At 40.9% G+C, this 20,402-nt stretch overlaps 1 protein-coding gene across 1 annotated transcript; it reads right to left on the reverse strand.

Annotated features, from left to right (window-relative positions):
- Positions 1 to 221: 221 nt before the first annotated feature.
- On the reverse strand, positions 222 to 3,550 carry ATP5PO (ATP synthase peripheral stalk subunit OSCP). The gene is made up of 7 exons (XM_062573460.1): positions 3,445 to 3,550; positions 3,202 to 3,252; positions 3,002 to 3,112; positions 2,468 to 2,597; positions 2,239 to 2,351; positions 787 to 873; positions 222 to 400 (listed from the first exon to the last, which is right to left on the reverse strand). The coding sequence occupies exons 1-7, from the start codon at positions 3,475 to 3,477 to the stop codon at positions 287 to 289; spliced, it is 639 nt and encodes a 212-aa protein (XP_062429444.1). The 5' UTR covers positions 3,478 to 3,550; the 3' UTR covers positions 222 to 286.
- Between the last annotated feature and the right edge of the window lie 16,852 nt (positions 3,551 to 20,402).

Raw genomic sequence — 20,402 nt, forward strand, 5'->3', positions numbered from 1 at the left:
GAGGCTGACAGCAACTCATTGGCAGTGTGACCACGTTCATCAGTTCTTATATAAATATTCCCCATTTCCTTCAGTGCAACATTCACCCGCATCCATGGCAAGTTAGATTTTTAAACGGTCACAAAATGTCATTGAGGACTAAATGAAACTCCCTACAGCTTCACAACCCATCTTTCTCAGTATTAAAGTATCTTGATGATTCAGAAACATAAACAGTCTACTCAAGAAGTAGTAATTTTATTATATTCATCTGACAGGTTGCATCATGAATGCTCAGGACAGCTTGCTAGACAGTCTCTCTCATGATTTTGGTGAGTTTCTGGATCTTTGACTTTGTTGACATATCCACATACTTCTCCCCAATATTGACAATCATTCCACCAAGGATTGATGGATCAGTCTAAGGAAGAAAAAAAAATATACATATATATATATATATTACACACACACACACACATATATAGAATAGATTCTAAAAATCCAAAGCAAAGATTTGTTAGCCTAATATTCTAGTATTCAATGTTTACACTAGTGAAGAAAAAGCTTTTAAAACACCCTTGTTTAATATTATTCTGCAGGCACTATATTCCAAAGTTAAGATTTTAGTAACTGCAGCATCAAGTCTACAAATATAGAAATATATAACATTCCACATATTCATTTTACTGAATTCAGTCACTAACCCCCCCAAAAAAACCTTAAAAACAAATTTTAAAAAAAGAACAGAGACCAAAGCCTGCTTAACATTAACTTGATGAATTCTATTTATAAGTCAAAAATCCATACCTTGGTCTCCAGCTTTAAGACCTCTCCTTTAGCCAAGAATCCATTCAAAGCACTTCTTAGCTCAGTAAGGCTAGCATCATCCAAAGGCTGGAAAAAAAAATTGTGAACAGAAGCCAAAGAAAATGAAGGATTCCCCCCCCCCAAAAAATAAATAAATAAATAAAGAAAGAAATCAAGTGATAGAAAATACTGATTCTTGTTATCTTTAGATTAATCTTCAAAGAAAAAACACAACACTGAAGAAAGATGCTTGCAGGAAAGCAGAGTCAGCACTCTTCTTGGATAGCAATAACAAAGGGCCAGTACAGAAAGAGCAGTCACTTTGTGCTGCTGTCATTTCATTTAATTTCATTAAACACTGTACCACTTCTAACATATTCCCAGCAACAGTTTCATGTTACCATCTTAAGCAGCACATGGCAAGAATCCACACTTTTGCAAAGGCAAGCACTGGACAAGGAACCTTGAGATCTACTTCGCAGCAGTGTTTAGGCTATGTGGAGAAAGATTAATTTTGCTGCTCCTAACAATTTGGATTATTAGTTTAAGTAGAAAGATGGTTTCACATAAAGTGCTAGACAGCGACTCAGGACACAGGCACACAGTTGCCAGCACACTATCAGGTAGGTAACTCTCTTAGGCATAGAGAATTCGACATTCCTGTGAGAAGGACACCGAGAATTTATTTCTGCCTTCCCTATGAGTTGCTCAGATATTACTGTGACCAGGAACCAGAAAGAGAAACAGACTTCACAGAACAGTAATGCCTTTATTTTGGCATTATTTAAACTTATTTAGCTAGCTATTAAATAGCTTTAATAGATACAACTAACAGTTTGAGAGCCAAAAAAACAAACAAACAAACAAAAAAAAAAGGTTGTAGGAAAGTACCTTTACATCTAGGAAAGTACCTTTACATACAAAGTATTTGGGAAAACTCATGAACCTATGAAAACCTTTTCACATATTCCTGAAGGTCATCAGCTAGACCATGCTTGTGGGCTACAGCCAGCCGTGCAACCTGAAATGTGTGAGACTTATTTAGTCCAGGTAGGTAGCTCACTATAGCCCTACCCAAAGGCTACATGGTTTCAGAGTTAGCCATTTATCCTGATTACGGCACTGAGGAATTACTGCGCTAGGTATTCACTCTCTGTGAGGTACAGTAGCAGGCACAACAGGCATTCTTACTTCAGTCAGGTAACTGCCTTGCTCTGCCTGACACCTGATCTATTAACTCTGACCTGCTCAGTATGATCTTGATGACAGCTCCAACCAATAACCACTGGATACCAAAAAGCCAGTTCGAGAGAGAATTTCATCTTTGTAGAGGGGAGATTTTTCCTCTCTGTAGCATAAGCAGCTTGTTATATGAACAGTGAGCAAAATTAAACTGAAGTTTGCCTTTTATGCTATTACTTGTTAAGCACAACTTAGATTATTCTAACTCACCTGGGCAGTGGTAACTGTGCACAGCACTTCTCCTCGGTATGCGCTCATGATCTTCCCAAATGCAGAAACAATATCTGGAGTGTAACGCAAGCGACCGTTTTCAGCAAGCAAGTCTGGAAAAAGTGGATGTATTGAGAGGGTTTAAAACACCCAAAAGAAGTAGTTTTGGTTAGCTACTGGTAATAACAATTAGCCGTAGATGTTTTTCAACATTCAAATGCTTACTTACTCATCAGGTTGACAGTAATAGGGGACATCTTCTCTTTTGCTAAAGCATCACTTACAGCTTTTTGTTTAACTGTGCTCTTGGTATGAGGGTTCATAACAACACTGGATAGTTTGGGATCCTTCATAAGAGTCTATAAGGATACACAAACAACACAAAAGCCAGGAATTTTGTAGGTGTTACGAGGCCAAGCTGGACTATTCAGGGTGGGCAACAAGGTCATTAGCTGAGCAAGAATAAAGGGAGGTCAGAAGTAAGCAGCTAGAAAATGAGATAACAGCTTTAGTGTTGCATGTTTACAGTATGTTCCTTTCACAGCTGATGCTGTATCACTGCTAAACAGCTTAACAGGCTGAGAAGCAGCACTGGAGGCACAAAGGAACAGCACAAAAACAGACTTCAGGTACAGACAGCAGACAAACCATGCTGGTTGAAAGGGGCAGGCTCACAGTATTTAAGAGCTGAATCCATCCCCCTAATGAGAAACCAAAGGGAAGCCCCACAGCCCCCAAATCGTTGTGAGAACTTAGGCCTTACCCAGACTCGGCTCAGCTCCCTCTCTACCTGGTCCAGCTTCTTCTGCTTGGAGGCGGCAGAGTACAGCGCGGTGGCATAGCGGCCCTCCAGCCCGTACACCTGGATGGGGGGCTGGGGCGAGAGAGCAGGCAGGCGCTGAGAGCCGCCCAGGGAGCTCGCGGCTCGCCGGCGATCCCCTTCCTCCCCCCGGCCCCCCTCACCTTGACCAGCTTGGAGACGGGCCTCGCCGCGGACGTACTCAGGTGCCGCACCTGCGGGGCGCATGATAACGGCTAGCATCGCCGCGCAACCGCCGCCTCGGGGCCGCGGGCGCGCGCACGGGGTTTGAGGGGGGAGGGAGGGGCGCGGCACCCCGCACGGACACGGGAGACCCCGCACGCGCGACACGCAGCCCCGCCTCCTCGTGCCCGCCGCGGGCGCCCCGCGCCCTCCCCGCCCTTCACCTTCACGCGCAGCCCCGCCGCCGCCGCCGCCATCTTCTCCGGCCGCCGGTGACGCCACGCGCACGCGCCACGGCCGGCAGCCGCCCCGCCCCCTTCCCTCCCCGCGGTGCTTCTTGCCGCGGGGCACCCTGGGAGAGGCAGTTATAGCTGTTATAACTGCCTGGGAGAGGCAGTTATAGCCTCCCAGAGGAGGCGGAGCTCCTCACGGGGGTGGGGGGCGGCGCGCGCGCGCGCCCAACGGCCCGGCGGCACCTGGCGCCATCGCGCCCGCCGTTCCCCGAGCCCCTCCGAGCCGCTTTTGGCTGGGAGTTGGAGGGGAGAAGCCATGAGTCAGGGCCCTGTGGAGCCCGAGGGGTGAGGCAAGGATGGCCGCACGCAGGTGCGGGAGCGCGGCCGCGGCGCTCATCCCGTGGGAGCCCCCCCCCCCTTTTTTTTCGGCCGTGGTGGTTTGTGCCTGGCCCCAAGGTGAAGGAGAGGAAAGCAGAGGTGCCTCTGGCATCCCTGGCCTCCAGGTGCTGGAGCTGTAACTGGAACACCCTGTGTCGTGAAACTCAAGATGAAAAATCCCCATCCTTGTCCCCTTTCCCACATGCTGTCTTGTGTTGCTGAAAATCAACTTTCTCAGAAAGAGTCATAGGAATGTGGCTCTGGAGGTGATGACAGTAACCACAGCAATTGCTTTCCTTGCAGGCCCAAATGCAGTATGCGACTGTCTTAGATGAACAGTTGCAACGTGTTTTGCAGTTGGGTCGCTGCAGTCTGATTATTTGCATCTTTGCAGGTGGAGGGGCTAAGGGAAGGGAAATGTCATCTGTGCCACAGGGATCACTTGGGGGGCTTGCAATTATAGTATAGTGAAGTGACATTTGACTTGGTGTCCAATGTCCAGTCCCATGTTCCTGTGAGGTTCCTGTAATTCACACAAACACATTTCCCTCCATTCAGAGGCACCAAGAAAAATCTCCATGTAAAAGTTCTTCAAAAGAGAAAATCTCAGCTGTGCTTTTCTCGTACATCTCTGGTATCCTCTAGCACAGTGAAACTCTCTCTGAAATACAGTGAGCTATTTCCTCCCCTTGGATAAACTAGATCCAAATGTCTCCTGGGGCAAAGCAACAATCTTCTAGGTAAAGCACAGGGCAGGCAATCTGAATTTTAGCTCTGACTTTGTCATGGTGACCTTGAACAGCTCACTCAGGTCCTGCATACCACTGCACTATCTTGAATGATTAAACTCTGTCCTTAATTCTTCCATCTTTTCTACAAGTAGAGGTAAAATGATTGACTGCTTCATAGAGCTGTTACAAAATTTGAGTAATTATTTCTGTGGTATGACTAGCTCAGAATGGAGGTGCTATTGAAATACAAAGCATTGCATTAATGACAAGCATGCTACATCAGTATGCAGCGCAGAGTTTTAAACACTAGATGTTGCTCTTGCTACAAATTGAAAGACTACTGCTCACTTGTGATCACTCTGGCTAAATCAAACCTAGGGAATTATAACCATGCTCTGCAGGAAACAGTGTCTTAATAAAAAAGCTGCACTACCATCCCACTAGAGATAAAACAAGATCACCAATATGCTTTATTCTAGATGTTGGAATTCGGTTCCTCCTTTTGTCTTTAGCTATGCTTGCTGTCGTGACTTTCAAAGATATACAGGTATATATAGTCCATGACAGATTAAAGCCTGACATGACACCCAATAATTTTAATATCTATGGTACTAAGAAGTGCATATCTAAAATGTAGAAAAATCTTTGTTTTTCTTTAAGAAAAAGAGCATATTCTGCCTAATTTTTGTGATAATGTGCATGCATGGATGTTTCGAAATAATGCACATGAATTTGCACATGGATCCATGACCCATGGATTTATTTGAACGAAGGCTATGTATCCAAAATTTTATTAGTGTCATTCTGAAACACTATATGATATTGTAGCATTTTTATACATAAGAAAATCTGGCTTATTGAGGCCAGCCAAATAACTGAGAGCTGAGGATGCTTTAATGAACTTGGGATTGGGTCAGATCCTGAAAATGCTTTCCAGAATTAAAATCAGAGCACTTCCCTCAGGTTATTTTTAGACATACAAAATCCCACAAGTGATAAACAGTTTAAACCTTACACTGGAAGGAAAATTTAAATCCTGATGAAGCTTATTCTTGTAGATGGATACCTGTAATAATTCCTCCATCAATATAATAGTATGCGAGTTTTAATGTTTTTTTTTTATTATTTTTTAATCCTAAAAATAATTAAACTCTCCATACTGGCATCTCTCATCATCTGATATTTGACTAGTTCCCTTGTTTCAATTTAATCACTGAGATCCATACCTGTATGCATTCAAACACATACTCCATTTACATACTCTTCTATGAGAAACACCTGGATGAACATCTCCACTTGTGGGTCTACCTCTTTAAATGGAAGTCGGTGTTTAGAGGATTGTAATCTTAAAGTACTTGTTCCTACGGAATATAATGATATTATAAACATCACTTTTTTTTTCACTGTAAAGACAGAATAGAACTGAAATTTTGCAAAATATATCCTCCCTCCTATTTTTTTTGAGAAAGCCTGATAATAACTGGTCTGACTTTAGATTCATTTAGACAGACCTTTGAGCTTATTGAAGAAGTGGACTTCACACAGGCATAACAGCAACAGATTTGTCTGTAATCAGCATCTTTATGTCTCTAGAAAGACTGTGATGATTCTACTGTAGTAGTGTTAGGGATGTTTCAATCACCGACCAACTGTGTGAGGTGTCATAAAACTCACAGCAAGACCTAGGTCATTCCATAAACAACTAAACAGCATATAGAGGTAAAATCAAATGAAGTTTGTCAACAGCACATCAGGTGTCCTCATAATGATGAGTGCATAACAGGTCAGTGCCACAAAACATGCTAAGCTTTCCCCTCCTTAAAAAACACAAAACAAAACAAATGTAATTATACCAGTGATTCAAAAATGTTAAGTTATGTTAAAGATGCTAAATTCTTTTCTCCCCCTCCTTGAAACTCACCTGAAACAGTGGCTCGCACCCTGTTTTGAAGGCTCCTCTGCACCTGCTAGTCAGTAATTGCACCCAGCTGTTTCCCCTTGGCTGAGCCTGGAATTCCCAGCCTCAGCATGGGAGGGTCCCATAGCAGTCAGGGTGTAGCTGCAAACAACTTCCTGACCTCTGTAAAAAGTTAATGTTATTTACAAGAAGTGGAGGAGTTTCCTCTTATGGTTCTTGAATCAGTTTTAGGTTATGTGATGCAGGGCAGCTCTAGCCTGTTTCTCTGCTCTCTATTGCTGCTGTGTTTTTTGTTCCTGCAGCTGCTGAAGGAAGTCTTGTTTGCTTCTAGGGGGCTGCCCTTTTCTTCCCCAGAGACAGTTGGGACTCTTGCTGAATCTAATTCATCTGGTTGTTTTCCATACTTCTACTCCATAAGCTGTTCTGCTTGGGCAGGTAAGTTCAAGTGCTCTGTCACACCAACTCCCAGAGACAAGCCTTCACAGGCATGGTGACCCACCTACTACAATTTAGCTGCCCAAGGAAGACCTGACTCATTTTCCTGTTAACTAAAGGGTTTTTTGTTCAGTAACGGGATGGAAAACACTTTTTTTTTCCTCTTCCAAGCCAGAAATAATGATTGTAAAACCACAAAAAGTTGTTAGGGGAATTCAGAGAAGGAGCAGAAAACCTTTTAAATGAGTTAGGCTGAACTCACCAACCTTAGCATCAGACTACTGTACTACAAGCTCTTTATCAGGATGCTTGCAGAAAAGAGACACCTATGCCTGTATTTTCTTGCCATCCAAGAGAGGTCTCAATCTAGTCTTATATGGTACATAATTAGAATTTTATTGTACAGCCTGTACGTCTGAGGTGCTCCTGCTGTTCTGGTTTATTTTCCATGCTATCACAGTAATCTGTTTTAAAAGGCTGGTAGGGGCAGGGAGGAGCACAGCTAGGAGCTTGTGGCTTCCTTGACAAAAGTGCTAACGCTGTTTCTCTTTTAAGCCAAACTAGTAAAGCCTACTAAATTAATTTAAGGGTGAATTGTGAAATGATCTTAATATGTTGGTAAAATAAGTATTTATTAGCAAGGTCTTATACTAATAAAATGTTTTTGGAAAGTATGTGAATAATAAACATAGATGTGCTTTGGGGTAGGTAGTACTAGTAGTTGTGCTTTACTGCTTTGCACAATGGCAGATTAGCAGTTAGAGCATTGCACTGAGACACAGGAGATTTATCTGTTTTCAGCTCTGCTTTGGGCCTGCTGATTTGCTCCTAATTATTTTGTGCCTCAGTTCCCCCTTTTAAAAAAGCAAGAATGAGACCAATATCCTTTATAAACAGCTTTAAGTTCTGTTGATAAAACATACTTTATTAATAGTAGTGATAGCTTCTCACACGTTGCTGGGGAAAAAAAAAAGCAAATTCACAAATGTCAGTGAAATTATGGTAATATACAAGTGGCTGTGGAGAAAATAAAGAGGAGGAGGACTATCGTACCTGCTCTATCACTGCCATGGAAAATAGACTTTAACCTAGTCCCATTTCTGGAGTCAGAGTGGCAACATATGCAGGGAACTGGAGGTCTGTCACAGAAGTACCCACTAAGCTGGTAGACTCAGCAAAGATCATTGACTGAACAGGCCTGGTACGTGAACCACCATCAGTCAGGTAGCTAGTCGGTGTCCCGGATGAAGCACCCTGGCAGAATAAATTGCATTGTTGTTGCTATGCTGCACCTGCTGGAAATCTAACCTTTTTCATCACTGAAAATGTGCCTTCACGTTTTGTGAAAGTGAAAAATGTGGAAAACCCCTCTTTCTTCGGTTTAAACCTGGGCCAGATACTAGCCTGAGTCACAGCAGTGTAAATCTCTGAAATATCTATGTCAGTGGATATTTTGGCAGACTGAGACTCCAGCCTTTCAACCACTTGCTGTGTTTAGGTCTTTGTATCTGCCTTGAACTGAATTTAACTGTCTTGTGCAGGGATGCAAGGATCTTGCTGAATGAGCATATTGCAGCTTTTTGTGTTAGACAAGTGTCTTAGCAGATTTTGGTTAGCTATTAAGAGTGTAGCATGCTCATTACCACAAGAGGGAAGCCAATACTAACAATATAATTTTGTTCATATATTAACGAGGGTTAGTGTAGTGAGGTTTTTATCCATTTCAAGTCTGTTGCGTGTCTCCTTCTCCTTCCTTGTAGCATATTTGCATTTGATTCTATGTCAGAAATCAAAGAACATTATTCCACATTCCATTTGCTCAATGCCCTGTGAAATGAATTTCATGGATTTGCCTGGCTCACTTGAATGGCATACATAAACCTGAAACTGAAAGTTGAGATGGAACTAAGTTGGTTGTTTTCATAGCAAATTTTAACAGTCTGCATGCAGACAAGAGGAAATTTGGTAGGCATAGCACATGGTAAAATAGTGTTTTCCCCTTATTTGACTGAGCATGAAAAAATAAGATATTTGAGGAGTCATAGACAAATGAGTTCAGCAAGTCCTCTGACTCTTGTTCTTCAGCCTGTTTTGCAATGTATATGAACACCTTCATATGGATTCATTTATTATGACAGTCCTGATCTTGCTTACTCAACTGTAAACCAGAGTAACTCTGCTGATTTTAGGAACCTCATTGAGTCACTTATCTTGTGGTATGATATCTGTGAAAGTCACCCTTGTTCAGATCACATGCTAAAGGCTTAAATCTGATGGGTCGAGCTTTTTCATTATGTTTCATTTTGCAGCCAGATATTATAACATGCACATAACCTTTTCAAAAAGGTCACCTAAAATGGTGAATACTGTGTTTTTGCAAATGGAGATTTTAAAAATAGTCTGGGTATAAACACAAGCTGGACAGGGATTCATCCATGAAATTTCTTTAGTTGATGTTTTCCTGGTCTGTCTTTCCTGGTCTATCTGGATTGCTGCAAGATATAAATATGAGATTCACAGTTCAGAAGACTTCTGTAGAGCACTGCTGGCATGTGACACTGGTTGGACAGCATCATCATTCTTGGTGTTTGTAAGTTATGACTTGGCGCGTGTGTGTGTGTGTTTATTTTTTATTTTTTATTTTTTTTTTTTGAGGGACAGCAAAAATATGAAGCCAGAAGCAATGTGGGAAAACACATATGTTGAGACTTCCTTTGAAGACCCCTAGGGTGTTTCCTGCAAGTGCAGGAGAGGGAATCAGGGCAAGGTTATGAAAGTCACAGACGTAGATTGCAGTCCCCAAAGGACCTTTGCATAAATAGCTTCTTTGTTAAAGTTTTTAGAAATACTTTGGGAACATTTAATGATTTTATTTTTTGATGCTTTGCTTCCCTCCTGCAATTCCCTTAAAATGTTCCTAAAGATTTCCTAAAGTCTAAAAGATTTTAATAATATATAATAATGATATCCTCATGTGGGCAGACACCTTTCACAGACCCTTAAAGGACATTGCTCTTCAGGTGCTCCCATACTGGCTTTGTTTCTCCTCTCCCTCCAATACTGTTTTAGATCCCAGTCCTGCATGTACCTATGCATGTATTTAACTCTAAGTACATGAGCAGTCACATTGCCTGCAGTGAGAATATTCACATGACTGAAAACATGCACTTGCATAGGGATTTCCTGAATCAGGGGCATAAAAGGAAATGGCCAGGTTAAAAATAATGGGTTGGTTTTATCCCTGATGTAATGGCTTTGAGACTAATGGAATTATACAAGGCTGAAATAGATCCTGTACGTTCAAACAAAGAACTATTTCAGTCCCCCTCACTTGCCATTTCTGTATCTATGTATATAGCATAATTAAAGTTGATCCCTTTACTGTGTTTGGGCAGCTGAGGCTGGTGGAATTCATATTGCTTTGCACCAGCAGGAGCAGCTCTCCTTCAAGACAACTTCTCCTGAGGCATCTGGTGTGTTTCTGCTGCAGAGCTGTTAGAGATGTGCCAATGGAGCTTCATGGGAGCCTGTAAGCTGCATGTCCCTGCTGCATGTCCCCACTGCCTGGCCACTGTCCACTGCTGTATCCAGGGTGGATAATGGCAGCTTGTTAACAAAGCAAGTCTTGCCTATCTGGCCATTTCCCTGCTCCTATCTGATGCTGAGCAGTTCTGCAGCATTGGCAGGAGCTGCTAGTCAGGCAAGAGGACCTTGTTTCTATGTTGCTGCCCAGGTTGTTTCACTTTCTGGTCTCCTGCAGCAGTGCGACTTTGTTCTGTATGGGTCTTACACTCTAGATAAATGCAGATGCTTGGAAAGAGCTAGTATGTAAACATTAAAAAAAAAAAAAAAAAGTTTGTTAGTCTTAGAAGCAGCCCCTCTTATAAATGTTTCTCCCTTCTGTCTCTGGCTGTCCTGCCCTGTGCCAACCTGGTGTTTGGGAATCCCTAGCCCTTGTTGCCCTGAAACTCTCCCTTGGTACCTGTTTGATGCTAAACTCTTCCCTCAGCTAGGCTTCTGTGCAGCCCTATATGGTTTTCTTCAGATCAGCAAAAGCATGCACTGTACCTGCCTGCTCACCCACTCAGTAACATGGGATAGACCTCCAAATGTCAAAAGTCACACAGCCGGGGAAAAAAAAACCCACTGCCTCTGAAAAAACAACCTCCAGCATCCAGAGCTCATGACTGCGTTGACAAGATCTATCTTTAGTTATAATAGTGAGTCACATCATTGTGATCTGACTTTACGGTTAGGCTGAGGTATGAGCCAGGCCATGGGATTGAGAGAGAGCGAGCGAGAGCATCATGGGATGTAGCTGTAAAATTCCACTACCCTCTAAATCAGGTTTGAAGAGAATTAAGAAACAGGAAGGGGGGGGGGGTTCAGTGGAAAATTGTTGTAGTGCACACTGCATCATAACGTAGTTCATCAGTGCAGAAAGAATAATAAAGGAGATGTATTAATAAACAGACTACTATAATATTCTTGAGCAATGTACACCTCTCTTTGCATAGCTCTGTGTGCAAAGTGTCACGTCTAACCAACCCCACCAGCCACTACAAGCTAATGCAGGATTTTCTTGGATGGTGCTGTGTTGCCTAGCAACATTGCTAGGCAGCATGCTATACATCATGCACAGAGCTGGCTACTATGTTGTAGTGGGGCTGGTTTCAGTTATTTTGCCCTGCTATAAAATATTAATTTTCTGCTTGCAAATAGACACAGCACCAGGAGGTTGAGGGACCTACCCTCTCGGGTGAACAGGTGCAGCTCCTGTTGACTGTAATGGGAATCACAAGTAGCCTCATGCTGAGCTGACCTCTCAGTAAAAAGTGAGTGTGATTCCTGAGACACAAACACTTTCTGTGCCTGAGATGGAGTAGAGGTTGGCTTTAATATAAATAAATAAATAAAGAAGCAGTGAAGTGTGTGACAGGCATAAAAATACATGTAAAAAAGTCCTCACCTCCCATCTCTTTTTTTTCTTTGACTCCTGTAAACATATCCTGATGTGATGAGCACATGTACGTGTACACAAAGATGGGGACATTTACTTGTTACTTTGAATGTTTTTGAGGTTCCTCTATACCACAGCATTGTGCACGAGAGCTCATATCACAAACACTATTGATGATTTTTCAGATGTGTTCCTGATGAGTGTGATTTCAATAGAGACTGCTTGCTGAGCCCCTTCCCCAAAATGGTTGTGTAACCCAGCTGTTGCATGCACAAAAGAGGAAAACCAATGCTGTTCTGTAAGAAGGTGAGGTGTTGTTACAGAAGATACACAACAGAGACTTGATCCCCTGAACTACAGAGAAGGTGGTATCTACAGCTCATTTCAGGTGTGCAGACCCAGAACTAGGAGCTATCTTGTCTTAGGACAAAAGGGTCCTTTGTGAAGGTTTTGTACAGGGCAGTTTTGAATAGTTCTGAAACCTTTGGATCTAAAATGTTCATTTTTGGGGATATATTGTTACTGATACTGCTACCAGGTGGCAAGAATGGAGAGATGGTAATAAGCTGGTAAAAGGCAGCAGATTGTTTCTGGCATCTGGACACTGCTTTTTCTTTTGTACAGCTGTGGATAGATTGATTGTTTAAGCCAAGCAAAGAGGGAAACAAGAGGGGAAAAACCATACTGTCAAAATACACAGAGGTTTGTGAGATGAAGAGCTGCATTACACTTCATCTGCGTTTATACATATGATAACACTGATGGAGTTAGCAAAACAGCATTTTGTCCTACAACTATTTTTCAGGAGAGCCTAAATTTAGTTTTTAGGTTAATCCATCCTATTATATGCCTAACTTACAGCATGGATATGGTGGAACCAGACAAATCATGTTTTTCTAAGGTAGAACGATATGTCTTTGCACTACAGGAAGAGTACAGCAGTTTGATACAGAAACTGTTCTTACGGTGTTCTGTGGCATTGGTCCAACAGCAGAACAAAGGCAGTAACAGCACTTCCATTTCATGTTTTTTCCCAAATCATGGTAGACTGAAATGAATTCAGTACCTAAGGTTCAGCTTCTCAGTCTTTGTTTGCACAAAGGTGAATTTAATCCTAGGAGAAGATACTCAAAGTTTGCGCTGAGAGTAGAATTGAGACCTAACACTTTGGAGTGGAAAGCACTTTTATGGACAAATAAAATATCATCCTTCCCATAGCTGTGCTTTAGGTATGAGTGTCATCTAGAAGCTTGTTCTGGTTTTGCAGTGTTTTTTGTTGGGTAAGATAAAAAGGAAATTTTAACATCTGTCTTTTTGTAGCTTGAGGGATTTCAATTAGAATGACTGTCCAGTTTTTATTACTTTTTTTTTACCAAGATATTTTTTCAATAATATGCTTCAATAAACATTAACAGCAATCACAGAATAATTTAATTGTATCAAAAATTTGAAGATTTTCACCATACTTTTACTGCTCTTTCCGTCACTTCACAAATCTTCTCAGCTTAAGTATTTGACAAGCGATTGAGCTGTTTTACTTCTGGTGAATGAAGACCAAAGGAAAAAAAATATAAGGCCTATAGCTGTGCACATTCACTGACATCTCAAGGAAATGAATGTCCCAAGGCTTCCCCTTGTTATTCAAGCACAAAAGTGGATTGTTACAGAAGGAGACCAGTGACTGGTAGAGGAATGCTAGATCCAGCACATGTCTAGGACAGCAAGCAGGCCATGCCCTGTTCCTGCCAACACCGGGACTTCAGCAATAGGAAGGTACTTTATAATGAACATAAATGTCATTTACACCTGCTGCAAGACCTCTTCAAAGTCTTAGTATAAATGAGAATGTGGCTCAGTTCTTACCCCGCTTGAGGGCTGAGAGTTATCACAGTATAAGTTAAAAGATAAACCACATCTTTACCACAAAACAGTGCCAAATACAGCACATGCAAGTGTCTAAGCCTGGGAGAAAGCAGAAGTGTGTTGTACTGGGCAAGGGTGAAAAAAGAAACAGGCATATCTCTATGAACTAGGAAAAGAAAATAGCTGAAGGGCTTTTTCTTGCTCAGTTTCGTGGTAAATACACAGTTTTCAGTATCATTAATGTCTTACTACTATGACTACTATTAAGTAGTAGTCTGACCTACTTTTGTCTGTATTTTCTGGGTGCATCTCAGCATTTTACAAATTACAGGTTGTGCTAACAGCTGGAAATATTGTATCATCATTTCATTACCACCTGGCTTGAAGAGAGGATCCAGTAACTGAGTTTTGTAGACATCTCCTGAGATGAACGAAGGAAGGAGGCTGCTACAAGCTCTGCTATAGTTATTGTGAAACTACTTCTTTCTTTTTCTCTCTCTCTCTCTCTTTTTTTTTTTAGAGAAAGACCCCCCTTTTACTCCCTTAAACTGATCATTTGAACTTCATTTTTCCCCCTTCTTTGATTGATTTGCAAGAAATAAGGTCTGTCTGTTTGCTTTATGTCACAAGACACGTCACAGCCATCTCTCTCTCCAAATGACTCAAGGTCGATGTAATCTGAAAAACAACTCTAACAAAAAAAGGTTTTTGCAGATAAATCCACAGGAACTAAATCCAGTGCAATTATGTTCCAAAAGTTACGTATAGGTTTCTTTTTTCTTTATATTTGTCTTTAACTGTAGCACATGTGTATAAGGGATGACATGCAGTTATGTTCAGAAGCAGAAGTGCTCTTAAAGGAAGATGTGGATGAAACTGTGATATGTCAGAAGGGTTATATGTCAGCTACTTGTACCTGGAAGAACTCCTGAAAAGGAGAACAAATATAATTGAAAAAGAAAAGAGTGAAAACCAGCACATTTTATTAAGAGAAGTCAAATAGAATGTGTATATGCTTGTGTGGCTGTTGGTCTCCTTCGTTACCTGGAATACTTTAAAAAACAGTATTGAAGTTACAAGCCCAACCCTAAGAGCTGATAAATGACAGGAAGAGGCTAGCCAGTTCCTTTGGGCCCTCTGCACATGTGTATTAGGACAAACTTTTAATTAAACAATCATCTGCTATTTTGTTCACAGAATACCCACCTCACCCAGGACCTAGAGTGGGTGCTGACTATCGAATGGTGTTTATGAGCCACCTCTCTGTTAGGGTGAATATATGACAGAAATGCCTTCAAGAAACCTGGTAGTTTGGATTCTGTGAAGGACTGGGACTGTATATGCAGAATATAATGCAGAAGCCTAATGGCTGCGAGGGCTGGGCCTCTTCAGCCTGGGGAAGAGGAGACTGAGGGGGGATCTTATCAATGTGTACAAGTACCTGAAGGGAGGGTGTCCAGGGGACAGGGACAAACTCTTCAGTTGTCCCATGTGACAGGACAAGAGGCAATGGGCAGAAAGTGAAGCACAGGAAGTTCTGCCTGACCGTGAGGGGGAATTTCTTCCCTGTGAGAGCGACGGAGCCCTGGCACAGGTTGCCCAGAGAGGTTGTGGAGTCTCCTTCTCTGGAGATCTTCAAGGCCTGCCTGGATGCAACCCTGTCTAACATGCTGTAGGTGACCCTGCTTGAGCAGAGGGGTTGGACTAGATGATCTCCAGAGGTCCCTTCCAACCTTACTGATTCTATGATTCTAAGCCACAAACTAACTGAATTGAAGATAAAAATGAAAAAGTCAACTTGTTTTTTAATTGACTGCTGTCAGTACTGAGCGCTGAATGGAGCAGATGTCCCCAATATAAAAGAATATTTGATTTTTTACTAAACGGATATAATAATACAAATGTGCTAACTAGCTAATTAAACTTATCTGGACTATCATGATCATTTCATCAGACTTCCTGCAAAATTCAGACCATAGAACCCCCTAACTTCTGTTTGAGCTACAACATGTGTGACTGTTGTGATTTTAAATGTATTACATATATTTTGCCTTGTGCTTTTGAATTGATGTTGCTAGGTAGTCAATGCTGGCTTACATACAATTATGTGCACGTAGGCTTTGTATCAAAGTTAATTTTAAATATTTCTGGAAATTGTCTCATATTTGTGATGAAATTTCAATTTGCAATGAATTGAAAAATGAACAAAAAATTTTGTGTTTTTTCTTTTTCTTGAAGAAATACTCTCCCTTTCTGAGCAAAGAAGAAAAAGAAACTCAAGATTTTTGTCGATGTAGGTATTTCAAGAGGTATTTTTTTAATGAGAGGAAAATTAAAATGAAAATAGTGTAACTCCCTCCTTTATTCAGTCATTTTTAATACCAAAGTTCTGAAAACTGGTTTGGAAGGTTACAGAAATGCATTACAGAAATATCTAAGCATGCATTTTTTTGCTCTGATCCTGGATCAGTGACAGCAACACCCTCCTGGATATTTTTCTGATACATGGGAGGCTACTGATTGCTAATTCATAGATTTTGGGGCCATTTTATTTTTTTCTTAAAATGGTGTTAGGGTTGCTGCCATCTCACAGTATAAAACCATGCCATTGTTAATAACTAACAATTCACTGGCAATCTCAGTTTTTGGAAAAGTTTCAGAAATCCTTCTGGTTAGTGAATGTAGCTCTACTGATCGGGAATAATAGCAATACTACTACAGCCAGTTTACTCTCTCTCAATAAATCTGTTGTTTCCATCTTGATAAGTAACGTGATCTAGCTTTTCATATTCTACTGTTCAGCGTAGTAACATTGGTGTTCAGGTGTAATGTGAGCCCACTGTTGATAGTGCGTCAATGAAAGCAACGCCACCCTATGTTTTAATCAGCATGTCACTGTGCCCCTTACTCTAGCAAGTTTTAATCCCTGTAATACAAGTTATGTAGTCTTTTTTTCATTTGGGAAAATAGAGAGCTTCATTCTGATTTCAGCCCCATGAAAATCACAGGTAATTTTGTCAGAACCATCGGAGTTGTGTTGCTCTAAAGCACATGAAAGTCTTGAAAAATTAACTTGTGATTTAATTTACATAGCAGTGGATCTTCCACAATTCCACTCACCTTGGATGCTGTTATTCCACTCCTACTCCCTTAAACAGGGTAACAGTAGCTTCCAGCTCCTCGCCTAACTTCCTTGTTGCACAGAGAGCCTAGAGTTTGTAATTGTCTTTTGTTACACTGACTTCTCCTCTCTCTAAATCTCTTCTTGATGGGTTTTGCAGTCCTGTTTCCAGCCTTGACAATCCACTAAAACCAATGTTAAATTTGACTTTTAGGTCTGAAGGACTCTTTTTCATCTTCAAATTTCAAGAGTTAGTCATTGCATTGACCAGCATGTAGCCATTCATTCCTACTTCTCAGATATTTTCATCTTCTCCCATAACTTCACTTTTTATCTGATGAAAAATAACCTCTCCTTTGGAGGACTCTCATTTCACTTATCTTTAAAGTGTCTTCCAAATCAATATAATGGCAAAAAAATGTAAGTAAAAATAAACAGTTATGGGTTGTAGATTATAATTCACCAAATAGCTGTGAAGAGCAAAGCCCAGCAAACAGGGTTGGGAAAATCTATTTACTCATCAGCCCCTGTCAGTGCTTAGATGCTTCTGTATAGGATATTGTCAAGTGATTTTTCCAGTCAGTGTTTAACTGGCTTGTTCTGACTGGCCAGATTAAAAATTCCTGTGTGATTTCCTGCTGAGGAGGTATCTATTGCAATAAACACTGTGAATACCCTTGAGCTTAGCTAGTGTTCTCTGAGCTTTGCAGCCCTGTTGGAAGATATCAGAAAAGGAAAATTGATACAGAAGATGTAAAATTGCTGGCCAAGCTTTTAATGCAATGAAGGAAGCCCGTTTCTGTGAGCATTTTTTCCAGTATTTATATTTAAATGGGGTTAATTAGGGGAACAGAAAGTTCTAGTATGGCATATCTTTTTCCAGGAAAAAAAAAAGAAAGCAAAGCGCCTCCCCAAAACCCAGGTATTTCTCAATCAGATAAATGTTTCTGGCCATATGTATTGGCAATCTGACACCTCTTTCTACATAAAACTAACTCCAGGTTTAAGAATGTAAGTGTCTATTTGCTTAAAGTTAAGCCTATAAAATAAATTTTCTCAGGATCCAGATCTCAGTAAATATTTTTATGTTGTTTGATGTTTGAAGGACTGGACAGAAGAAAGCTTCCAAATTTCAGATTTGTAATTACTTATTAGGAGGGGGGAAATATTCTGTGAGTTTCCGTCTCTCTCTCTCTCTTTTTTTTTTTTTTTTTTTTCTTTTTTCATCATTCAAAGTCTTTGCAGGGACAAATTCTACAGCTGCAGAATTGTAGAATATAGTGGAACAGTGATGGTGGTCAACAACTGCAACTGTTCAAGTGTTAATTAGGTGCAAACTGATATAGAGAAAAAGGACTGAATAACTGCTAATATATGGGCAAAACAAGGAAATGTAGGTTAAAGAGAATCTGTTTATTTTCAGGAGAAACATAAGTTAAAATTTGCCATTGTTCCTGCATATGGAACATCCCATCCAAAAGCAGGACATGTCCAGATATCTCTTTTTTTTTTCTACCCAGAAATTCTGTGCTGGCAGAGAAGAAGGAAAGTAAACATCTGCCTTGGATTTCTAGCTACTGTGCAGCCCGCTCACAATCATAGCTGTGACTTAGCTGCCTTTACACGTGCCATAGCCAGGATATCCGAAGTCCCATAGAAACAGCAACCGTGCCTGTATAGAATAAATTGTACAAAGGCTGTGCAATGAGTCCAGCACGTCTGGGATGATCTGAACCTCCTGCTCTTAGGCTGCAGGATTCATCCTTGTGTCTGCAGCACAATCCAGCACTGTAGGAGCTCATTGTGTTGAGATTTCCCAGATGGAAGAATAGGAGCCTGAGGTGGATGTGCAAGTAAAAAATAATGAATATGGGTCTTTTCATGAACCTGAACAAAGAACAGGTGCATAAATCACCACTGAATATTTGTCTCCATATATGCAGATAGCAGCTGTTAACCTGCAGTTTGGGAGCTTCTTGTTGGTCTGCAGCTGTTTCTGTGTACTCTTTGGAAGATGTTTAAGGAAAGTAGCCCTGCACTCAAATCACTATTGAGAGGTCTGCAGCTCCACTGGAAAATTTCTAGAGATGCAGACCGGAAAATCTTAAAAATATGGCCAAAGTAGAACTGAGTTAATGTGCTAAATGCTAGGGTGGACTGATGTGGCAGAGTTTACTGTGCCTGTTTGCAGAATTCCTTTCTTGGCCCAGAATTAGGCTCAATTTGATGCTGTTTGACTCAGTTCTCTCTTCTGCTTATTCCAAAGAGAGTTACATATGAGGGTTATATATATATGCTTTACATTTACACACACAACATATATATGTAAACACATATATATACATATACCTCAAAGTGCACTTCTGTTACTTTCCTGCCCAAATATTCGTTGTATGAAACATAGAAGAAATAGTGTAAAATGGTTCAAGGGATTCAGGTGATTGCAGGACACTGATTTTTGAGATACGGATCAGTATACTCTGACTGAAAACTACATCATTTATAAAAGAAAAGCACACATCTCTTATTATGTTTTTCCCTTCTCACTTTCAGACTACTATAGCAGCCTCTATGCAGGGAATCTCCTGGCAATAATGACAGGCTAGGGTTAATGGGCTTCCACTGTTTCTCAGTTCATCAGCTCCAGCTGGTCATTAATTCCAGCAAAGGTCTTGCACCTCAGCTCTTCATTGGCTTCCTGGAAGAAGAGGAAACAACAGATACTTGGTGTTTCAAAATGGTTGAGCCACTTTTGATCACACTGAAATCAACTATCCAATTTTAGCCCGGTCGACCTTTAATCAAGATATGGGTGCTTCATTTTCTTTCATTTCTTCCTTCTTATATATGGTATCATGTCTTTCATAAATGCCAAAAGAAACAGGATAATCACTTTTTGTTCCTCCTCCAAGGTCAGCAAATCATAGCTGACTCAAGTGTTTCTGGTTCTTGTCCTCTCTGAAAGCAGCTATGACTGTGTGAGAACATAGTTGTTTAAATTATTTAGATTACTATTTGCATGGAATACTTCTTATAGGCATCGCTTTCCTTTGTAGCTCTCAAATGCTTTATTTGGGAGAGGGTATTTCATTATTTCTGTTTTACAGATGGAGGTAACTAAAATTAAGGTTGTGCTCAAAGTCCATAGTTGAGCTGGGAGCTTGGTCTCTGGAATCAACTGTGATGTCCTAGTCATTGCTCCAGTTTGCCTCACACTAGGTGGGAGAACAGAGAAGTGGAAAAGGGTTTCTGAAGAGGCCAGCAGCAAATCATTTAACACTGGCATATGTTCCAAGGAGTTGTAAGTAGCTTTTAAGTATCCACTAGTAAATGAATACTAGTGTGTATCTTTACAGGTAGGGCTTTACTACTCCCTTACATTTCTGCCAGTGTAAACACAGGATAATTTCACTGCAAACACTGTAAAATTGGTGAGAGGCAGCACAATCTGGCCCACACTGCTTTTCAAGTGAAAATAATGGAATATTTTGTTGAGAAGCCTGAAAGATAAAAGTGGTTGTTCATATCATCAAACTACAAAAA

This window comes from Rhea pennata, chromosome 1, assembly GCF_028389875.1.
Source record: "Rhea pennata isolate bPtePen1 chromosome 1, bPtePen1.pri, whole genome shotgun sequence".
Classification (NCBI taxonomy): Eukaryota; Metazoa; Chordata; class Aves; order Rheiformes; family Rheidae; genus Rhea; species Rhea pennata.